Source organism: Grammomys surdaster, unplaced genomic scaffold (genome assembly GCF_004785775.1).
Source record: "Grammomys surdaster isolate TR1022 unplaced genomic scaffold, NIH_TR_1.0 125881, whole genome shotgun sequence".
Classification (NCBI taxonomy): domain Eukaryota; kingdom Metazoa; phylum Chordata; class Mammalia; order Rodentia; family Muridae; genus Grammomys; species Grammomys surdaster.
The window spans coordinates 3,393,378-3,414,158 of record NW_021620706.1 but is presented as its reverse complement, the minus strand read 5'-3'; the positions used below and the strand labels follow the sequence as shown (position 1 = coordinate 3,414,158).

The 20,781-nt window shown below is 43.8% G+C and overlaps 1 protein-coding gene across 1 annotated transcript in view; it reads right to left on the bottom strand.

Annotated features, from left to right (window-relative positions):
- Positions 1-20,781, bottom strand: part of Alg14 (ALG14 UDP-N-acetylglucosaminyltransferase subunit) — a 78,091-nt gene that overhangs the window by 34,829 nt on the left and 22,481 nt on the right. Inside the window, exon 3 of the mRNA XM_028752196.1 lies at positions 10,856-10,987. Coding sequence (XP_028608029.1) covers positions 10,856-10,987 — 132 coding nt within the window. The remainder of the gene's footprint in view (positions 1-10,855; positions 10,988-20,781) is intronic.

Genomic DNA, 20,781 nt, shown 5'->3' with positions numbered 1-20,781 from the left:
CCTTAAAGGGTTCTCAGGTAGCCAGGCTGAGTGCTGTTTTTACCCTTCCTTAAAGAGCCATGGTCTGTCCTCAGAAGGGTACAAGTTCCCCTCTGCTTCCATAGGGCTCTGGTGACAGTCTGCACCAGCCCCTCCAGAAGCTCCCCTACATCTGCCATCAGCTATGCAATCCTGCTCCCTTCCTTCTTCTTAACTAAGAGCAAAGGCGGATGGTTAAAAGTCTGGGAAAAGAATCACCTTCCTGAGTTGAAACTATGTATGAATACACCTGATAGCTCTCAGGGACCTTTTAGGTGAGGAAAGCCGGACTGCTTCCAATAATTACTTGTGCATTTAAGGTCATTTTCAAATACTTCCTCCCTCTTAACCACACTCTACTTTCAAATAGCCACCAGCACTTCCCACCTTCCTGTCCGCAAGGCCAGCTCTCTCCCAGGCTCATGGTCTCTAGCCACACGTCTGTTCTTCTTGGAAAGCAGTGTGTGTGCATGCATGCGCACACTTGCACACGCCATGTGTGAGCAGGTGCTTGCAGAGGCCAGAAGAAGGCATCAGATGCCTTGAACAGTAGTTACAGGTGGTGATGAGCTGTCTCACAGGAACCCTCAGCTAGGAAGAGCAGCCAGTTCTCTCAACCACTGAGCTCTCTCCAGCTCCACACTTCCCTTCTTCTTATAATTTTAGCTGGATTTTCTACTGTAGTTGTACTGCTATCGTAAGAAAATACACTAGCTTTCCCCTTGAAAGGAAGAGGCACCATCAGGCCCCCATGTCTAATACGTGCCTGACAGTCAGGAAGAGCAGCAGCTCAGAGAAAGATGCAAGCAAGGGATTGAAAATGGCCGACAGCGTGCTGGATTCTGCAGAGGAAAGATGCATTGCTTGCCAAGTGGAAAAAGGATCAGCTTAGAAAGAAAACCTACTTCAAACCTCGGAGTCCTTCCTTGACTAGGGAAAGCAAGAACAGTTCAAAGCAGCCGCTAATTGTCAACGGACACCGATTCTGTTCTGAGCCCTCTCACAATGTGAAACAGAAGTTGTGAGTTTAAATTACATACTTGATGTGTGGGCAGAAGTGGCTACAGACAGTCACCCAGCCAGAATGTCAGCGGTATGGTCCGTAACTCAACTATGAATCTGTTAATCCAAAGGAACCAGATATTTGAGAGGGTCCATGCATCCAGTGGCCTCTGCTCACCAGGGAACTTGTTAGGAACATGTGTATATAGGAAGGTTGCATATGTGTCGGACAGCCAGCAGGGAGAGAGGAATATTATCATCTTAATGTATTACAGAGAACTGGGCAGGGGAGGAAAAGCAACTGAAGAGGACCAAACAAATGGTTCTCAAAACGATCTCATTCAGCTAGCACACAAAGCAGGAGACAGCGGGATAAAACTGTTTCTGTTTGGATTGGGCTTCAAAAGTCTTACTCTTAGTTAGCTTCACTCACAGACAGGCAAGCAGGTAAGGCAGACAAGCATCCCGCTCTGAGCTGCCACTCTTCTCGCCTGTCAGGCACATGGGCTTAACTAAATAAAAAAATAAATAAATAAATAAATAAAAGCAGAGCTGGAGAGATGGCTCAGTGGTTAAGAGCACCGACTGCTCTTCCAGAGGTCCCGAGTTCAAGTCTCAACAACCACATGGTGGCTCACAACCATCTGTAATGGGATCTGATGCCCTCTTCAGAAGTGTCTGAAGAGAGTAAAAGTATAAATAGATAGATAAATAAATAAATAAATAAATAAAATCTTAAAAAAAAATCATAGCATTCTACTTATGGACAATAACCCTCTGTGCTTGTCAGCAACTTGTCATGGCCAAAGACTTCCTTAACTCAAACTGAATTCGATACTGGGGCAAGAATGTCTAAGTAAAATAATGGGCTTCTTTCATTCACAACATGAGTGTAGATAAATCAGTACATGTATGTTAGTCACAGTGAGTTAAGTCTCAGGAAAGGAGGCAGAGCATTAAGATCGAACGATCTATTTCTGCCTGAGTGTCACAAACTGAAAAATCTAGAATACTTTTTGCTTGATTAAAAGTTAAATTAGGGTTCGATCTGGTATGTAAAATTCTTTCTTTGAGTGCCTTATTTGACGATGGCCAGGCTGGAGTAAAGCCAGCCAGTCATCAAACAGCAGGCCTCGCAGGCCTGAGACAAGCCAAGCGGAGTGGGTGTCTTTGTTTTGAGGGTGACTCACATCATCCAACCTTCATTCATTTTCAGTCACCCCACAAGCATGAAAGCACTGTGCTAGGAAGAGGCCATGGGAAACTGGAAAGCACTTGCCCTTTACCCTCAAGAGCTCCACAGACTCTGCCCCATCTCCAACACAAGCCGTCCTTTAATGACCAGCAACCATGCAGAGTGAACGTTTCCATTCCCGTGTTTGAAACAGACCAATTGTCTTCAAGAGTATATTTACCAGAGAATGTGACTCAAATATTCTTACTTGTAGGAAAAACTAAGGGTGAAACAGCAAAAGGAATTGTTGGGCTTTGAGACACAAAACAGTAAACTCACAGGGATTTTAATACAGGATCAATTATGTCGATCACTTTAGGGAAAGGAAGAGAGAGGAGATTATAAAATGCTAAGTAACATCTATGGGGGTGTTTAGAAGGGTCATAAGGTATGTGTGCCCCTTTTAGCAATAAATAGAACCATTAGAAAATCAGTAAATGGGCTGGAGAGATGGCTCAGTGGTTAAGAGCACTGACTGCACTTCCAGAGGTCCTGAGTTCAAATCCCAGCAACCACATGGTGGCTCACAACCATCTGTAATGGGATCTGATGCCCTCTTCTGGTGTGTCTGAAGACAGCTACAGTGTATTCATATATAATAAATAAATAAATCTTTAAAAAAAAAAAAAGAAAATCAGTAAACATAGAAAAACTTCAACGGTATCATCAACCAATGTAGAAATTAGGAATATTCCATAAAACAGCAGGATAGGGCACATACCCTTTTCAAACATCCATGAACTATCCATGCAATTATATTTTGGATCTTACAGCAAACCTCAATAAACTAAAAACCAGAACAGTTCCCTGAGCATGATGGAGCTATTGAGCTAAACATCATAAAGACAGCAGGCAGAAAGATCATGGCAGAACCCATGTGGCAATGCACAATAGCACAGACACTGTGAAGTCAATATGGAGAGTCTCAAGTACTCAAAGAGAGCTACTACGCTATCCAGCAGCTGGGCTTGGTGGCGCACGCCTTTAATCCTAGCAGTTAGAAGGCAGTGGCAGGCAGATCTCTGTGAGTTTGAGGCCAGCCTGGTCTACAGAGAGAATCCAGGACAGTCAGGGTGGTTACAAAGAGAAACCTGTCTCAAAAAAATCACACACACACACATGCACATGCACACGCACGCACACAAAGATCTGGCAACATCACTCCTGGGTATCTATGCTATCTCTGCCAAGAGATGCATGTTGGGATGCCACAGAAATGCATGCACATCTATGTTCATTGCTTCACTATTCACAGGATAGACAACTGTGTCCTTCTCCAGATGAATGGATAAAGAAACACGATATATAGGCACTCAGGAGTGTTGCTCTGTGGTAATAAAAAAATTAAACAGAGCCAGGTATGGAGGGGAATGCCTGGCATACCAGCATGTAGGAGGCAGGGGCAGGAAGATCAGGAGTTTGAGGTTACTTTCTACTACATAGAAAGTTTAAGGCCAGCCTGTGCTATGGGCCAGCTTAGAACCCATCTTAGAAAAAAAAAGTGAAATTATGTCATTTTCAAGAAAGGGATGGAACTGGTCATTATCATGCTAAGCAAAGTAATATCGCAGACAAATATTGGAAGTATGTGGACTATATATTAAATCCATATGTCCATATATATGCATATGTATATATATGACATGAAAGTAGGAGGGGTACGGGATCTAAGGGAAGGGGGGAGGGGAGCAAGAGAATGTAATGGGGGAACGGAAAACTATCATGTTTTCTCTCATGCAGAATTTCATACACATATGATATGAACATAGGAAGGGAGTCCTGGGGGAGGAAGGATGTAGGGAAATAGGGAAGGTGTGAAAATGAACAGGAGAACAATAAGGATAGACACAATGTAATCATCAAAGTCGTTACTTTGTATGCCAATGTAAAAAAAAAATGTCTTCTCAAGAAGAGAGATGGAACAGTACAGCCCAGAATTGTCTTTATAATTAGAAACCAGAAATGTTTAACTCGTTTAATTTTCCAAGTCAATTCATTTGTAGAATTCTGTGACTACTCCTCCTTAATAATTCTTCTCCATGTGTGCACATGTTCATGTGTGCTTGTACATTTGAGTGTGCATGTGGAGGTCAGAGGTCAATGCAATCTGCCGGATTCTGCCTCCCCACCTATGTCCGGTCCAGTGCTAGGTTTTAGACATGTATACCTGGCTTTTATATGAGTACTGGGAATTCCCACCCTGGTGCAGCAGGCCCTTCACCACACGAGCGGTTCCCCAGCCTGTGCATCTTAGTTTTTGAGGCAGAGTCTCCTACTGAACCAGGAACTCAGCAATTCTGCTAGACTGGCTGGCTACTGAGTTCTAGGGATCTGCCCACTTCTGCCTGTGGTGGGATTACAGTCACATGTCATCATGGCAGGCTTATTCATGGGTGCTGGGGATCTGAACTGAGGTTGTAATGCTCATAGAGGAAGCCATCTCCCCAAACCCCACATTAATGATATATTTAATTTTATTGAGGTTTTTGCTGTTGTTAATTTCATTGCCTAGACTAGCCTTGAACTAGACTAAAGTGGTCCTCTCACCCCAGCACCCTAAGAAGCTGAGGCTAACTCAGTGGTATGTGGTACTGTGCCTGGCTTCTTTAACCTTTCGATTTATGTCCATTTAAAAACTTATATTTTAACACATATATCTGGCAGTTAATTTTGAATTCTGTACTGTTATTATGTTGTTAGGGCAATGTTAAATCTATTTTGAAAGCAGACACTTAACTGGGCTATAATATAAACCGAGAAAGCTCACTCTTTTTTCTTTCTTTCTTTTTTTTTTAAGATTTATTTATTTTATGTATATGAGCACACTGTAGCTGTCTTCAGACACACCAGAAGAGGGCATCAGATCTCATTACAGATGGTTGTGAGCCACCATGTGGTTGCTGGGATTTGAACTCAGGACCTCTGGAAGTGCAGTCAGTGCTCTTAACCACTGAGCCATCTCTCCAGCCGGAGAAAGCTCACTCTTACTATTTATTTTATGGAGAGACAATATGTCCAGAAAGTAACTGAGCTGGGGAACGGCTCAGTCAGCAAGTGCCTGCGTTGGAAGCAGGAGACGTGTTTGCGTCTTAGAACCCATTTTTAAAAGCTGGGTGCAGCAATAACTCTAGATCTGGAAAGCCAGAACCAGAAGGTCTTTGGGGGTCACTGGTAGCTGGATTTACCATCATGTGGGTGCTGGGAATGGAACCCTTGTCCCCAGGAAGAGAAACCAGTCCTCAAAACTGCTGAGCCATCACTCCAGCCCCTTAAGCAGTATCGTTCATTTGGTGACCGCCTGGCTACGGTTCAAAGCATTCTAAAATACATACCTAGAGATCTTCCAAATTTGATTTTAAATAACATTCTTAAATGTAGCAGCAAACGTATTATCTTTTATAATTTTTTATAAAATCTAAATTTTTTTTTTGTTTTTTCGAGACAGGGTTTCTCTGTGTAGCCCTGGCTGTCCTGGAACTTACTCTGTAGACCAGGCTGGCCTCGAACTCAGAAATCCGCCTGCCTCTGCCTCCCAAGTGCTGGTGGTGTGCCACCACCGCCAGGCAAAATATAAAATTTTTAATTTAGATTTTAAAAAGTCAAATCCAAATGATAAACTGAAGCTGCCCATGAAATGGCATATATGTTATTTCTCGGTTTGTAAATATGTCCAGCTCATTGGCATATCATACACATACATAGCACAGGAATGAATTCTGATTCCTACACAGAGCAAGAGAAGATCATCTGCTTTGTAGTTCACGTTAGTGTCTGTCAACAAACTATACAGGCAAAAGTTGCCAATTACAGGTATTAAATAACAGAAAATTAAGATTTGACTATAACTCAGGCAGTGGTGGTACATGCCTTTGATCTCAGCACTGGAGAGTAGGGGGGGTGGGGTCTAAGTTTGAGGCCAGCCTGGTCTACAGAGCAAATTTCAGGATAGTCAGTGCTACACAGAGAAATCCTGTCTTGAAAAACAAACAAACAAACAATAAAAGGTATTTTACTATAATTTATTTTATTTGATAATCAAATCTGGTGCAGTTGGGAACGTGGGCGCCTTGGTGCAGCTGTTAGCATAGCAAGTCTCTGAGTGACCGAATGCTCTGTGCTCCATCTTCTCTCACGCTGACTTGCTGGCTTTGTTCTGAGGCCTGTTAGAGCACACTCAACATGGCTGTAGTTGTTCCTGGTGTTGGTTCAGATTCTATCTTCACAATAAAGATGCTTCACAATAAAATTGCTTTTTTAATATTTCACACAACAGATGACATCCAATGTGGGAGGCAAGAATCCACTAGAAATGTAAGATTCTTAGCCTGAGAGTTAGAAATTTGGAGGTTTGGTGAGCGGAGTGGAGCCAAGTCAAGTCACATGACTCAAGCACAGGAACCTTGAAACAAAGAGGGCTCTGAGGTTCCCTGCTGTGAAAAGAGACAAGATGGCTGCTCTGAGTCAGAGAGCTGCAGAGTGGAAGCTGCCTACGTCTTGGGGCAGATATTGATTGAACTGTGAATTTATAAAATTGGGATTTTAGGATAGATTTATATACAGATTTTGTCTGAATCACGTGGGAATTTTGCCCATGGTTTGGAACTAAGATAGGGAAAATTAGTCACTGACTCCAAATAGCGAGGACAGTGATAATTACCCGCTATAAACAAGTATTATAATAATGTCTGTGACTCGAGGTAGAGAGCCCAACGGATAGATGGTATGACAGGATGGCTGCTCTAGACAGAGAGCTTAACAAGTAAAAACTACCTGCTTCCTATAGGCAGATATTAGTGAAAGGTTGAACTAATTGCTTTAAAGATGGTATAAAGACATGTTGCTCTGATGGGTCTCACAGGATACTCAAATTCTGTCTAACGTGGGCTCCATGGGAAGTTTGGGTTTGGATCCTGGTTTGACAAGCTGCCTGCTTATAAGCAGGTATAGATAGAAGTGTGAATCAATTTTGTTGTTGTTGTCGTTTTTCAAGACAGGGTTTCTCTGTGTAGCCTTGGCTGTCCTGGAACTCACTTTGTAGACCCAGCTGGCCTCAAACTCAGAAATCCGCCTGCTTCTCCCTCCCAAGTGCTGGGATTAAAGGCGCACACCACCACTGCCCTGCTGTGAATCAGGTTTTTTTTTGTTTTGTTTTTTTTTTTTTTTTGGTTTTTTTGAGACAGGGTTTCTCTGTGTAGCCCTGGCTGTCTTGGAACTCACTCTGGAGACCAGGCTAGCCTCAAACTCAGAAATCGGCCTGCTTCTGTCTCCCAAGTGCTGGGACCCCCTCTTCAAAGATCTCTCAATGCCCATATTCAGCTGAAAGTAATTATGAAGAGTCCCCAGTTCCCTGGAGTTGGGGTTCTGGAGGTGGTTATTCTAAGTTGTCTTTCTGGGGAATTTAGAAATGGTCATAATTGGAACAAGGAGGAAATAGCTAGAATTGATCGTGTAGCCATAATCTCATTTGGTAGAAATCTTTACAATAATTACTAAATTGAAGTCATAATTTCTCATTTTGGTACAGAATTTATTTTGATACAGAATCAAGGTTTTCATTGGTATAAATTTCTTTTATTGATACGAAAAATTTAAAAGTACAACGCCTGGACCCAGCCCTTCTATAAATGTCATTACAAACTGATCTGAGATGATTAAGCCTGTGAGTTAAGGGCCAGATAGCAAATTCATAACTCTGAGTTTATTGTTAAGGTGTTTTCAAGATACTTTAACTAGAAACAGCTTCGAGTAGTTAACAGGCAAAAGTCCAGGTTACTTTACATAGATAATTTTCAAAAATCACATCAGAAATCCACAGAATGTGGAGCAAACACAACCCACAAATGCTAACAGCACAGGAGAGAGGGTACTCTGACGGCATGTCTGCAGAATCCCCAAAAAGGGCATCCCTGTAACAAAAGTCATCTTTACTGAAACTAAGATGGGAGAAAGGGCAGATTATCAGCTCACCTGAAAGGCTTCTAACCAATAATAGCCGGCCCTGTTTATTACAGAACAAATGCCTCCTGGCTTTATAGTACGTCCTGGGATTTAACTCATGAACCAGGATCCAGATTATAAAAGGTGACAGATTACTTTTACTGACAGTCGATCCTGATTTACATAAAACTAGATTACAGTAAAGTGAATATTATCTGTTTGTTAGTTTAGAGACAGGGCCTCGGGCCCCCCCCCCTCTCTCTCTTGTCCTAGCTGTCCTAGGACTTGATATATAGTCCAGCTGGGCTTGAGCTCATCGAGATCCTCCTGCCGCAGCTTCCTAAGTGCTAGGATTAACCATGTGTATCACCATGCCCAGTCCAGTACTTTTTTAAAAAAATAGCAATTTTAGATTAGTAAATATAATCACTATTTTTCCCTTTTCAAGACATGACTGGAGGGGCTGCAGAGGTGGCTCAGGGGTAAGGGCATTAGCTGATCTTCCAGAAGTCTGAATTCAATGCCCAGCACCCACGAGGAGGCTCATAACCAGCTGTAACTGCAGTCCCATGGAATCTGGTGTGCAAACAAAACATCCATATACAGAAAATAGATAACTAATTAATTTAAAATAGATATATGATTGGACTTAATTAGCAATGTTTAACTTTTCACAAAGATGAGAAATGCCACCTTGAAATCTACACGAGTGGGCTTCTTTCATTAAACTCAATTTAACCTGGTTTTCTGTTTATGGGTACCATGCCTGCACCTCTGTCTGTGCACTACGTGCATGCCTGGTGCTCTCAGAGGCACAAAGGAGCATCAGATCCCCTGGATCTAGAGTTACAGATGGTTGTGAGCCATCATGTAGGTGCAGGGAATCAACCTCAGGTCCTCTGGGAACTAGTAAGTGCTCTAACCACTGTACCATCCCTCCAGCTCCAAAGAACGGCTTTATACTTAGATTTATGCAATTGGTTCTATGAGTATGTTTTTACACTGGGAAAAATTCTCTTCACTGTCAGAACAAAGCAAGACTCACTCATGTTTCAGTTTTTACGCATTAGTGTGTTACAGACAAGACTCAAGGCAAGGAAGCAGGCGTTTGCTCTGCTCTTGACTAAGCCACTTTAATTAGGATTCCCTGTTACCTAAAGATGCTGCTTTTAGCTTACCAAAAAGTACTTAGTCTGGCTTATGTGTAATATCAGGTAAAAAATACCTAACACTTCTTAAAATAAGTAAAGTAAAATGACCCCTTTCCCCCTTCTACTTGTCTCCTGAGATTAAAAATAAATTAAGCATTTGAGCCCAACAATAATCTTTAAAAAAGATATTGCTAACAATGTAGTTGAAGACTATGAGTTAAACTTATTTTGACAAAAATTTGAGGGGACTTGGGGGTGACTCATGGTTAAGGATACTGGCTGGTCTTCTAGAGGACCTAGGTTCAAATCCCAGCACCCACATGGTAGCTAACAACCCTCTGCTATTTCAGTCCCAGGGGATCCGATGCCTCTTCTGGCCTCCTTGGGTACCAGGCATGCACATGGTACACAGACATACATGCAGGCAAAACACACACACACATAAAATAAAAATAAACTTTTTGAAAAAGAAATATGATAGAATTAATCTGTGGTGGTATAAATCAGAAAATAGCAGTGATTTCTTGGGGTCTTGGGTTGGCTGAAGAAGCCAGAGAAAACATTCTGAGATCATGGAAAGTTCTTATATATTATTAGGTATGTGGTCAAACTTATACTTGTGGTACACTTAGGAGCTGGACATTTTATGGTATGTAAATGCTATTTAAAAAAAAACTCATAGAGAAATATTCATGTAAAGAATAAAGGGTTTTGAACTGTTCTCCATTATGAGGGTTTGAACTACAATCTAGCTGATGAAGGGCAACTAATAGAGAAATTGCTAAATCATTGGAGCTAAATACATTTTGGCTCTACTATTCATAAGAATAATATATCCCTCGCCAGGGTTCTCTATCTGGGAATCAAGTGCAGAGTTTCCTTTCAGGCTTCAGTAGTTAATGGATTCTGCCTACAGGAACGAGTATAATTTAATAGCCATACATAGCATTGGGACGCACACCCACCGGTCTGCAGTGTCTGCTGCCACACATTTGCAACTAATACTGCAACTTTACCACAAGGACTGCAAGACAGTGCAAGACTTTTACAGACACGAAGAATGCAGTGATACAAGAGAAAAGTATTTAGCTTGTGTCTTTTTATTTTCTGTCCTCCTTTCCCATGAACACTTGAATATGTATAAAATCCAGACTGCCACATACCATATTTGGTAAAAAAGTCTTAACAAATAGCAAAAAGACGATTGAGATTGAAAAAGAGTCAACTATTTGCTGGCTGACTCGCACAGGCTGGTTGGTTAGGAACCACGGTGAACAGCCACAAGCATTAGTAAAAACACTGTTAGCATTTATTTGTTAGGATGAGGACAAACTGAGTTCAAACTAAAGCTAGAAAGGCAGAAAACTGCATATAAACTATAAATTCTAGCATTTCTCTAAAAGGCCCTGGCTCATTGACAAACGGATGCTGTTGAATAAAGCAATAGACCTTATTATCAGTTGACAGCTATGTGAGAATGACTTTCCCTGTCTTAAGGGACAGGCTTACATACCAAATCTGGCTTTATTCGGTGAACCAGTGGGAAGGAAAACCACATGGAGTACAAGGTTGTGAACACGGAGGAGAGCCAGGACTGCCGAACCTCACGGCTTCTTGGAATTCGGTGAAGGTGGTATTTGGGGTACTAGAAGGAAACACCAGAGACCCAAATAAATCAAGCTAATACTCAATTTAGACAGTTAGCATATTTCATTTTTAATTTTCATCTTGAATACTTTGAGTTGCAAAGCTTATTACATGTTTCATCTAACCTTACAACATCAGGTTATGAGGGAGAGGTTCCTAAAGGCAATTTAAAAAGCAAAGTCCATTTTGTCACTAAGTCGGAAGAGATCTTCCATAAAACATATTACAGGCCAAGTACAACATGCTGATATATACAAAGAGAGCTGATAAATCAATATGTAAAGCAACTTTATATCAAGATAGAGAAGACAGACAGATAATTTCAAATAGAAGAAATACAAACAGCCAACAAACAAGAGGAGACAGTTAACACGGAAACACAAGAAAAGACGGTAATTCCTCAAGTCCTTGCTGAACAGTAATAGACACCCAGTGTTGTTGAGGGCATAGAGAAATAGAGACATACATTCCCTGTGTGGATATGGTGGTACAACCTTCAGGCAGTGGACAGTGGTTAACACAAGCCTGGTGATTCCAATTCCAGAACCCATGTAAAAGTGAGGAAGAGAAACAACTCTGCAAAGTTGTCGTCTGACCTCCAGATGTACAAGTGTATGTGTGCACACACCTCTAAATTAAAAACAAAAAAGGTCTCAAGCTGTCTTTAAGCCTGTGGGGTGAAGCTGCAGTGTTCGATTTCTAATGTACTTTAGTGACAGTGCTGGTCAGTGGTGTGTAACCCACGAGTGTGCTCAGTGTTCGATTTCTAATGTACTTTAGTGACAGTGCTGGTCAGTGGTGTGTAACCCAGGAGTGTGCTCAGCTCTTACATACTGCGCCCATTCTTGGAGGGCAGAATTCATGCACAGGGAGCGGTAATCAAGAAAGCAAAAAGTAAACCTGGGCACCTGCATTATTATTATTAATTATTAATAATTTAATAATTACTTATTGAAAAATAATAAGAACAAAAATCCTTTCTCTGGACAGAAACAAAAAGCATGAACAATAGGTGTAACTTTAGTTTTTCAAGCCTTAGTTTAATACTATTTCTTTGTTGTTGTTGTTGTTTGTTTGTTTGTTTTTTGTTTTTTTGAGACAGGGTTTCTCTGTGCAGCCCTGGCTGTCCTGGAACTCACTCTGTAGACCAGGCTGGCCTCGAACTCAGAAATCCGCCTGTCTCTGCCTCCTAAGTGCTGGGATTAAAGGCGTGCGCCACCACCGCCCAGCTAAAACTTTTTTTTTTTTTCTGGCTTTTCGAGACAGGGTTTCTCTGGCTGTCCTGGAGCGCACTCTGTAAACCAGTTAATACTATTTCTTAACCGCCTTAACCTCCCTTGTAGCCCACCACTGAACAGAGGCAGTGGAAAAGAAAGGATTCGGGAAGGGGAAGTGGGGAGGGGACCTGTTTAGAAAGATTCTTTGAAACAACTCCTGTCTGTGTTGTCTGGAAATCGGCAGTTCAGTTCACAGGTCAGCAGCGGCAGCTCTATCTACCTGCAAACACTTCATGGACACACCAGTAGTCTAGTTCGGTAGAGTTGGAATAGCAAACAGGAATCAGCAGCGATGGCACTACCTAGCAGAGTCAGCCAGGCCTCAGCCTTGGCACGAGTCAGCAGGAGGGACCAGGAGGAATGCCAGAAGTTCTCAGTTGTGCCTCTCTCAGGGAAGTGAAGATCAGCGAAGACCGGAGACCAACAAGCTCTGTAAGCAAGCCTAGCGCAGTCCCCACCCCCACATCACAGTCCATGGAGTCCTTTCATAGTCCCTCCAAACATCACATGAGTCTTGCCTTACTTAGCACTGTGCCCTTCCCAGCCTTGAGCAGGCTGAATAGACCTTGTTTACCACAATAGGACCTAGGTGGAGTCATCTGCCTGGCTGCACATACAACTTCCTACAAGAACTTAGAATAGACTGCCCGCTGAGCGTGCCTTGTGACATAGTCCAGCTGAAACAAAGGATGGGTTCAGTGGGCTTCCCCTATAGATACAAGTGCTGAATACTAGACTTAATCAGAAAACTTTGTCTTGGCTCCACGTTTCTCTCACCCCTCCATCTCTTTTTCATTTCTAGCCCTCCTTTCAGGTGAACCCAGCTCGTCTGTGGCAGCACAACGTCTGTCTCAGCTGACATCACTCTGCCAATCAGCATGAGCTCAGGGGAGAGGCAAAAAGTTCTGGCACACCACCAGAAGGTTTTTGGTGCGATTCTCTCTATGGAGTCCTGACAAATGCAGCTCAACTATGTAAATGTAAGGCAGACCAACACATGTGTGTCCTTAGCAAAGAATCCTTCATCACGGGTCCTTTCATATGCTAGCTTTAGCAGAACAACCTTTCTCCTGTGTCTGCTTCAGGGAAACGTTCCTTCACGAGTCTGCCTTTCACCTGTGTCCACTTCAGGAAAATACTCCTTCACATGTTTGCACCAGCAAAACGCTATCTAACACAACGGATTCTCCAAAGAACCCTTACATTTCCACTTCAGATAGGACCTATCACGAGTTAGCTTCCTGTAGGGAAATGAAGATTTATGTTGGGTCTGGCAGAGCTTCATGGAGAGATGGGTTAGACCACATATATCTTTCTGAAACCTCATTCTACAGGCCCATAGCTTTTCGCTGATCTCAAATGTCTCTGCTACTCCCTGGCTCAAGTCATCACCATCCTTCACCTTGGCCGCTACTCCCACAGCTTCGTAATGGTCTCTTCCCTACTTTTATTCTCATGTAATTTATTCTCTACAGAATAGCCAAGACTCATCTTTTGATAATAGAAAGCAGATCCTTTCATTTTCCTGCATAAAATCGCCCAGATTTTCCTGCACTTGGGATAAGGTCCAAGCTCCCTGTAGGCTCCCATTAATCTGGTACCAGTGTGTCTCTTATCCTTCCTTGCTCACTCAACAGTCCACAGCCTGTGTCACACTTCTTTCTGAAGACCTCTTCCTCTGCTCCATCTCACCATGTCAGCCCTGTCCCCAGACAGTCTCACAGTTAGCTTTGTCCTTCAGATCAGTTCCCAACTGAACAATATCTGTTCAGGGGACAGACAGCGCCCTCCACCAATGCTCTGCTTCATGGTCTTCACAGCAATTATTGGTACCAACTTAACCTGTTGATTTATGTGTTTGACTCTCTGCCTCTCTTACCAGAGTGCAGCTTGAGAGAATTTTATTTTTTTCTACTGCTGTAATACTAGGGCCTAGTCTGGTATCTCCCAAATTTTAATCTTGGCAAACATTTACTGTATTATTGTAGGAACTTTTCCTGGGGTGACGTGAACATGCATCTTCTACCCCAGATAAGGTGTCAACGACAGATGGAAGAAATTATTCTGCCCAAGTTTAGTTTGGAGAACTAATGAATGTAAGTGAACTTACAGTAGTCTGGGTGAGAGGCTATCTACAGTAGCATTGGGCAATATACCACTGAATAAAATGTCTCCCTATCCTCTTCTATGTTTTTAGGGAAGGGGGAGCCTCAGCCTTCTGGTGTGCACTGCCTTAGGAGCCCTTTCCTCACCTCTCAGACCTAATGTTAGTAGACACCATCCTGTGCAGGTCTCTTGTGGGTAATCACAACTCCTGAGAGTTCAAGAGGACAACGGCCATGGTGTGTCCAGAGGACAGTGTCCAACCATGCATACAGAAAACTGTCATTACAGTTTCTACATGTTCAGTCTGTGGTCTATGCTCAAGATGGTGAGGAGGATGACTCTACCTCTTCATGATCATCCTGGGGCCGAAGAGACCAACAGCTCCAAACTCTTCACTTCACATTTGAGGAGTCTACCCTTTCTCAAGGAGACAGTGTCAGGACCTGGGCCCAGACTTTCAGATGCCCTGATATATGTGGAGTGGTCCTTTGTATGGGTGTTTCTTGGATCCCCGTGCCTTGCTGACGAGATGTTAGAAACACTTCCCTAATACTTTAGAAACTACACCATCTCCACACGGAGGTTATACATCCTACTGTCCTAGTGTACAGCCTGGCCATTTCCTTTTCTTTGTTTTTCTTCCTTTCCTTTTTTCCTTTTTCCTTCTTTTTCCCTTTTTCTTCTCCTTTCCATTTCTTTTCCTCTTCCTTTTGCTTTTTGAGACAGGGTTTCTCTGTGTAGCCCTGGCTGTCCTGGAACTCACTCTGTAGACCAGGCTGGCCACAAACTCAGAGATCACCTTTCTTTAGCCCTCTCCCTATTCCCCATCCTGACCCCTGAGTTCTGGGACTAAAGGTGTGCACCACTGCCCCAGGTTCTTTGTTCTTCAATTCACCTTATATTTATATACTGATGGCCAAAAGCCTACAGGCCAAAAGCCTACAAATCTCTCGCTCTCTGTGTATGAGAACTCTGCCCTCCTATGTCTTTGTCCTGTGTCAGTTCTACACTATTGGTTGAATTCACCAGTCCCATCTACCACTGTCAGCAGTGACAGGCCCCACCCTCAGACCTCCAAGGCTCTGGGAGGAAATGCATAGGACCTTGAAATCTTCAGATTTTGTTGACTTCCAGACCCTGCATTTCTTCAAGAGAGTCCTGCAATTTTGGTGTTGCTCTAGACTGGCAGCCAGTGGCTGTGGGGATCTGAGAAAGGAAGCCCTTAGGTGTTTCATCTCTCTCTGTACAGTTTGCTGTGTACACCTCTGTGATGGTTTATATATGCTTAGCTCAGAGAGTGGCACTATTAGGAGGTGTGTCCTTGTTGGAGTAGATGTGTCACTGTGGGTGTGGGCTTAGGACTCTCACTTTAGCTGTTTGGAAGCCAGTATTCTGCTAACAGCCTTCAGATGAAGATGTAGAACTCTCAGCTCCTCCTGCACTATGCCTGCCTGGATGCTTCCATGTTCCTGCCTTGATGATAATGAACTGAACCTATGAACCGATAAGCCAGCTCCAATTAAACGCTGTTCTTTTTTTTTCTTTCTTTTTTTTCATATATATATATACCATTGCTCTCTTCAGACACACCAGAAGAGGGCATTAGATTTCATTGCAGATGGTTGTAAGCCACCATGTGGTTGCTGGGAATTGAACTCAGGACCTCTGGAATAGCAGTCAATAGTCTTTAACCTCTGTGCCATCTCTCCAGCACCTAAACGCTGTTCTTATAAGAGTTGTCTTGATCATGGTGTCTGTTCACAGCAGTACAACCCTAACTAAGACACCCCGAATACAGAAATGCTGTGAAATATAATCTGCTCACTTTTACACTGTCAGCCAAGGAAGTGAGGCTTGTTCTCTTTCTCTGCCACACAGGAACAAAAAGCATACATCAGCAAAACACTGTTTGAACCTCCTAACTGAGGCTCTTAGGGTCTGAGGGTGGGGCCTGTCACTGCTGACAGTGGCAGATGGGACTGGTGAATTCAACCAATAGTGCAGAACTGACACAGGACAAAGACACAGGAGGGCAGAGTTTGGGCGGGACTCTCCAGAGGCACCCCCTGCATGCCTCTCCACCCGTCTCAACCAACATATGATCAAATGTGAGGGTCGAGATGGTAGGAGATGCTGAGGTGTAAAGTCTTCAAGTGGAGAAGTGTATCTTTTTTTGTTCTAGGTCTCCAGTGTGTCTGACAGGATGTGACACCCAGGGTCAAATACTGATAGTACATGACAACTCTGAGCAGCCACAGTATGTTCCAGAATTACATCACTGCCAAAACCACAAACAGATCTGGCTTCAGATTTGTGAAAATGAAATAGAAATTTACAGTGATTTAGATGGAAAATAATCCCACCAAAGAATCCAGATGGCATCATAAACCACACCAGAGCAGACGGAGTGGTTGTGAAGTCATTCTCGTTACCACACACTGAAACGTACAACACACTTACTATTAAACAGATGCTGCACTGTGGTAAAACTCTAGCGACAAGACGAACACTCAAGAGCCCAAATTTCTTTCAACTAAGCTGTCACCTTTCTTTCATAATATTTAAAAACAATGTCCCTCTCTCTTCCTATGTATAAATGTATTTGTATATAAATATACATGATGGTTGAACGGACCATTTTTAAAATTAAGATAACCACAATTTACCATAAGACAATTTTTATATACTTGTCCTTCAGATGCTTGGTATTTGTTTATCTCGTGGGAACTGATGTGTCACGGAGTGACGACATGTCACGGAGTGACCTGAATGAGCGAGCTGTGGTAGAGCGAGCCTGCTGCCACCCAGCTGCCCCCTCTAGCAAACCAGCCTGAGGAGACCTTCATCTCCCACTGTGGAACAAGAGCACAGGACTCTCCTCAGGGACCTCCCTACCCAGGCGTGAGGACTGCTTGGTTTACATGTACGGTCCTTGCTACGCAGCCAAGGCCAGCCTGGAACTTGAAGCGATTTTCCTGCCTATGTATCCCACACGCTGGGCTTATAGGCTCCACCTCAGCCAGCTTATCCAGCCTGACTTGTTAGGACTCTAGCTTCCCTAGAGAAGCCCCTTCCTGGCCATGTAAAAAAGTTTTTTTCAGAAATGATTATTGAATTATGACCCCAAGACTCTGAAGTCATCTATGGTGAGCAGTTGTCACGTTCTTCCTGCGACTTTTTGGCTCCTTCTTTTGACAATATCAATCTTCTTTGCATAAGTCATCCTTCTGGCTAGTTTTGGTGGTATTCATTCCATCTCATTTATCCCCAACCAAAACCCCCAAATCGGCTTGAGATAGCTTCAGCCTCACAGAGTATTTATTCCTAATGTATGCTGGATGGTTTAACCAATCATTCTGAAATCAAAATGACCATAATTTCCCCATATAAAAAAGTGGCCACTCCTGGCTCCTAAGGTTGGCTAAAACATATGACAGCATACATCACTCAGTAGAGACCATGAGGCAGGTGTTTGCATGACTTCCAGGAAACAGAGGCTTCCTCTGTCTGTCTGTAAGCTGTAGGAGACCTAGCCTTTCCTCAGACAACCAGTACAAACCATGAGGCCCGGGGTTTGCTCCCTTACCAGCGGGCATAAGGCAGCGCTGTGGGGATCACATGCAACTGCAGAAGTCAGAGCCGAGACTTCGCTGTCGCTGTCCACCACTGATGACATCCCTGGGCAGCGGCACTGAGTCCTGCCAGAGGCAAGACTACATTTTTTCCTGTTTTGTTAAGTTGCCAGATTCCTCTACTTCTCTTTGTTTTATAAGCAACAGTTTATGACCCTAGATTTCAGAACTGTACTCACAATTATGAGCGGAGATTCATTTGCTCAACAGTCATTAAACAAGTAATGAGCACTTCCCAGGTGACAAGAACCGAGGGCGGACAGGACACTGAGAGGGAACCCACTACAGCCCTGAAGGGAAATTTGTGGAAATAATCGCAAACCAAAAGACAAGTACCACATGAGACATAGTTATCTTGTTAGTCACCAAGTAAGAAACAATGAACCACATCTTCATACCTCAGCTTTCCTGCAGGAGATGCATGCTCTGACTCACAATGGATATGAAATGTATGAAGAGTCCTGAGGCAGAGGAGGCGGCATGTTCACATCAGGGGTCTGAGAGAACAGGGAGGGTGTGGGGAGCTATATTTTGACACAGAAGAAACAAGACAGAAAGCAGGAGACACGGGGTTAGAGGGACGAAGCTTTTGGTTGTGAGCCTAGCCTTTAACGGCTGAGCCATCTCTCCAGCCTGGGATGAAGCTTTTAAAACCAGGCTAGAGAGTACATCCTGGAATCCAAAGGAATGAGACACTGGCCATTGTTAAACGGGGACTGTCATCAGATCTACATTCAAGAAATACCACTCTGACAACTAGGAGGAAAAGCAGACCTGGGAAGGAGCGGAGGAGGGAACTCTGGGAGATAGCACACACCTACCAGGGCAATGACGCTGTCAGTTAAAGTGGAGGAATGGAGAGAGTAAACCAGGGTGGGGGGAGCTTGGGCTGCTCTTGTGTCCAGCAGGAGCAATGGGATTGTCACACCCTAAGAAGAGAATGCAGGAAGGGACAAGAAGTTCAGGGCATACGCTGTACTCCCTGTGGCCTGCTTGTTTATTTAGTTTGAGTAGTACTATGGAAAGCTCCACGAGTGCCAGGCAAGGACTGCACCACTCAGGTTTATCCTCACAGTACTTTCTTAAAGTTTTGTGTGTGCGTGTGTGTGTACATGTGCAAACCCTGAAGCCAGAGCAGGATGGAGCCTTCACCTATCACTCCGTTTTACTGCCTTAAGACAGTCTTTCAGGGAACCAGACATTCACAGTTTTGGCTAGGCCGGCTGACCAGTAAGCTTTCAGAGATCTACCTGCCTTGGTCTTGGCCTCCCCTCCCCCAATGCTGCAGAGTCCCGCTCAGCTTTTCCAGTAGGTGCTGGGGGAGCTCAGGTGCTCTGCTTGCGGAGCGGGAACCTCTGTCCACTGAGAACTCTACCCAGCCTCTTTGGAGACAGGATCTCACAGACAGCTGGGGCTGGCCTTGAACTTGCTCTATAGTATAGCCGACTTATCCTACCTTAGCTTCCCAAATAGCTGGGATTATAGGCCCTTGCCATGAGGGCCAGCTGTAGACTGGTTTTGAGCATAATACTATGAAGCAGTGACATTCTCCAATTAGAAACTGTCAGTGTTAGAAAATACTTATTTTAGGGACTGGCAAGAGGGTATAATGGGCTGGCAAGATGGCTCAGAAGGTGAAGGCGCTTTCCCCATGACCCACACAGTGAAGGAGAATCATCTCCTGCAAGCTGTCCTCTGACCTCCACAAATGTGCACATCCACACATCTACACACCCACAAAACAAAATCAGTACATAACACACACATACCCTTTAACGTTGAAATGGGGCATCATGAGGCTCTGTTTCTGGGACATGGGCAATGGGCTGACCCAGCAGGTGGGTGTTCAGCACCTGGTGATGAAGAAGGTCAAGATTCAGAACTTGGATTCTCAGCACAGACTGGCACACCCTGGAGAGGCATGGCCCGGAGACACAGCCTCACTTAGAGTGGACAAGTCAGCCTTGAGAGGCAGCTGAGGATCCCTGATTATCTCAGTCTCCACATTTCATGAAAGGACACAGAGGCCTAGAGAGGCTGACGCGCCCAAGCAGACAGAACTCAGCATGAGCAGTATCCTGTCTGGAGTAAGCGGCTCTCCTCCCTCAGTCATGCAGTCAGCTACCCTCAGGTGAGCACTGACCAGGTACCTGCAGGATACATGACCACCCTCTGCACCCGTGTCCTGTTCACTTCCCTGGCAACCTGTGAGGGTCCCAGTCTATCCTGCCAAAGTGAATAACCGCACAGCCTTGCCACTTAGAGAAAAGAGACTCATGCGATCCCTTGTGTGGCTGTGACTGTCAGGCTTCAGAAGCATTTCCTGGGCCTAATAGCTATGGAAAGAGCATCCAAGTGTTCAAAGGAAGGGGACAGGGAATCCCCCAGTGAGCTACAAACTGATTCATAGCAACAGAAAGATATTGTAAGTCTGGGTGTGGTGCTATATAATATTTGGCAATAAATACATATTTTCTTACTCAGATATTTTGCTCATTTCATCTTACTCTATTCTGAGTTGAGGCATTTGACTTTTTTCTGGGTAGAGGTAATTTTACTTTTACGTAGACCTGGATGTAGTCAGTGTTGTGTTTTTATAAAAAGATCAGGGTATGTTCTGAAGAGCGTGGTATGGTGATGTGGGAGGGGTGCCTCTGCGGGCCCTCTGAGGCATCCCTTCCCCCTGAAGTATAGTGTAGAGTGAGTTTATTTAGGGCATGGGAGTGTAGAGAAGGGAAGGGAAGGGAAGGGAAGGGAAGGGAAGGGAAGGGAAGGGA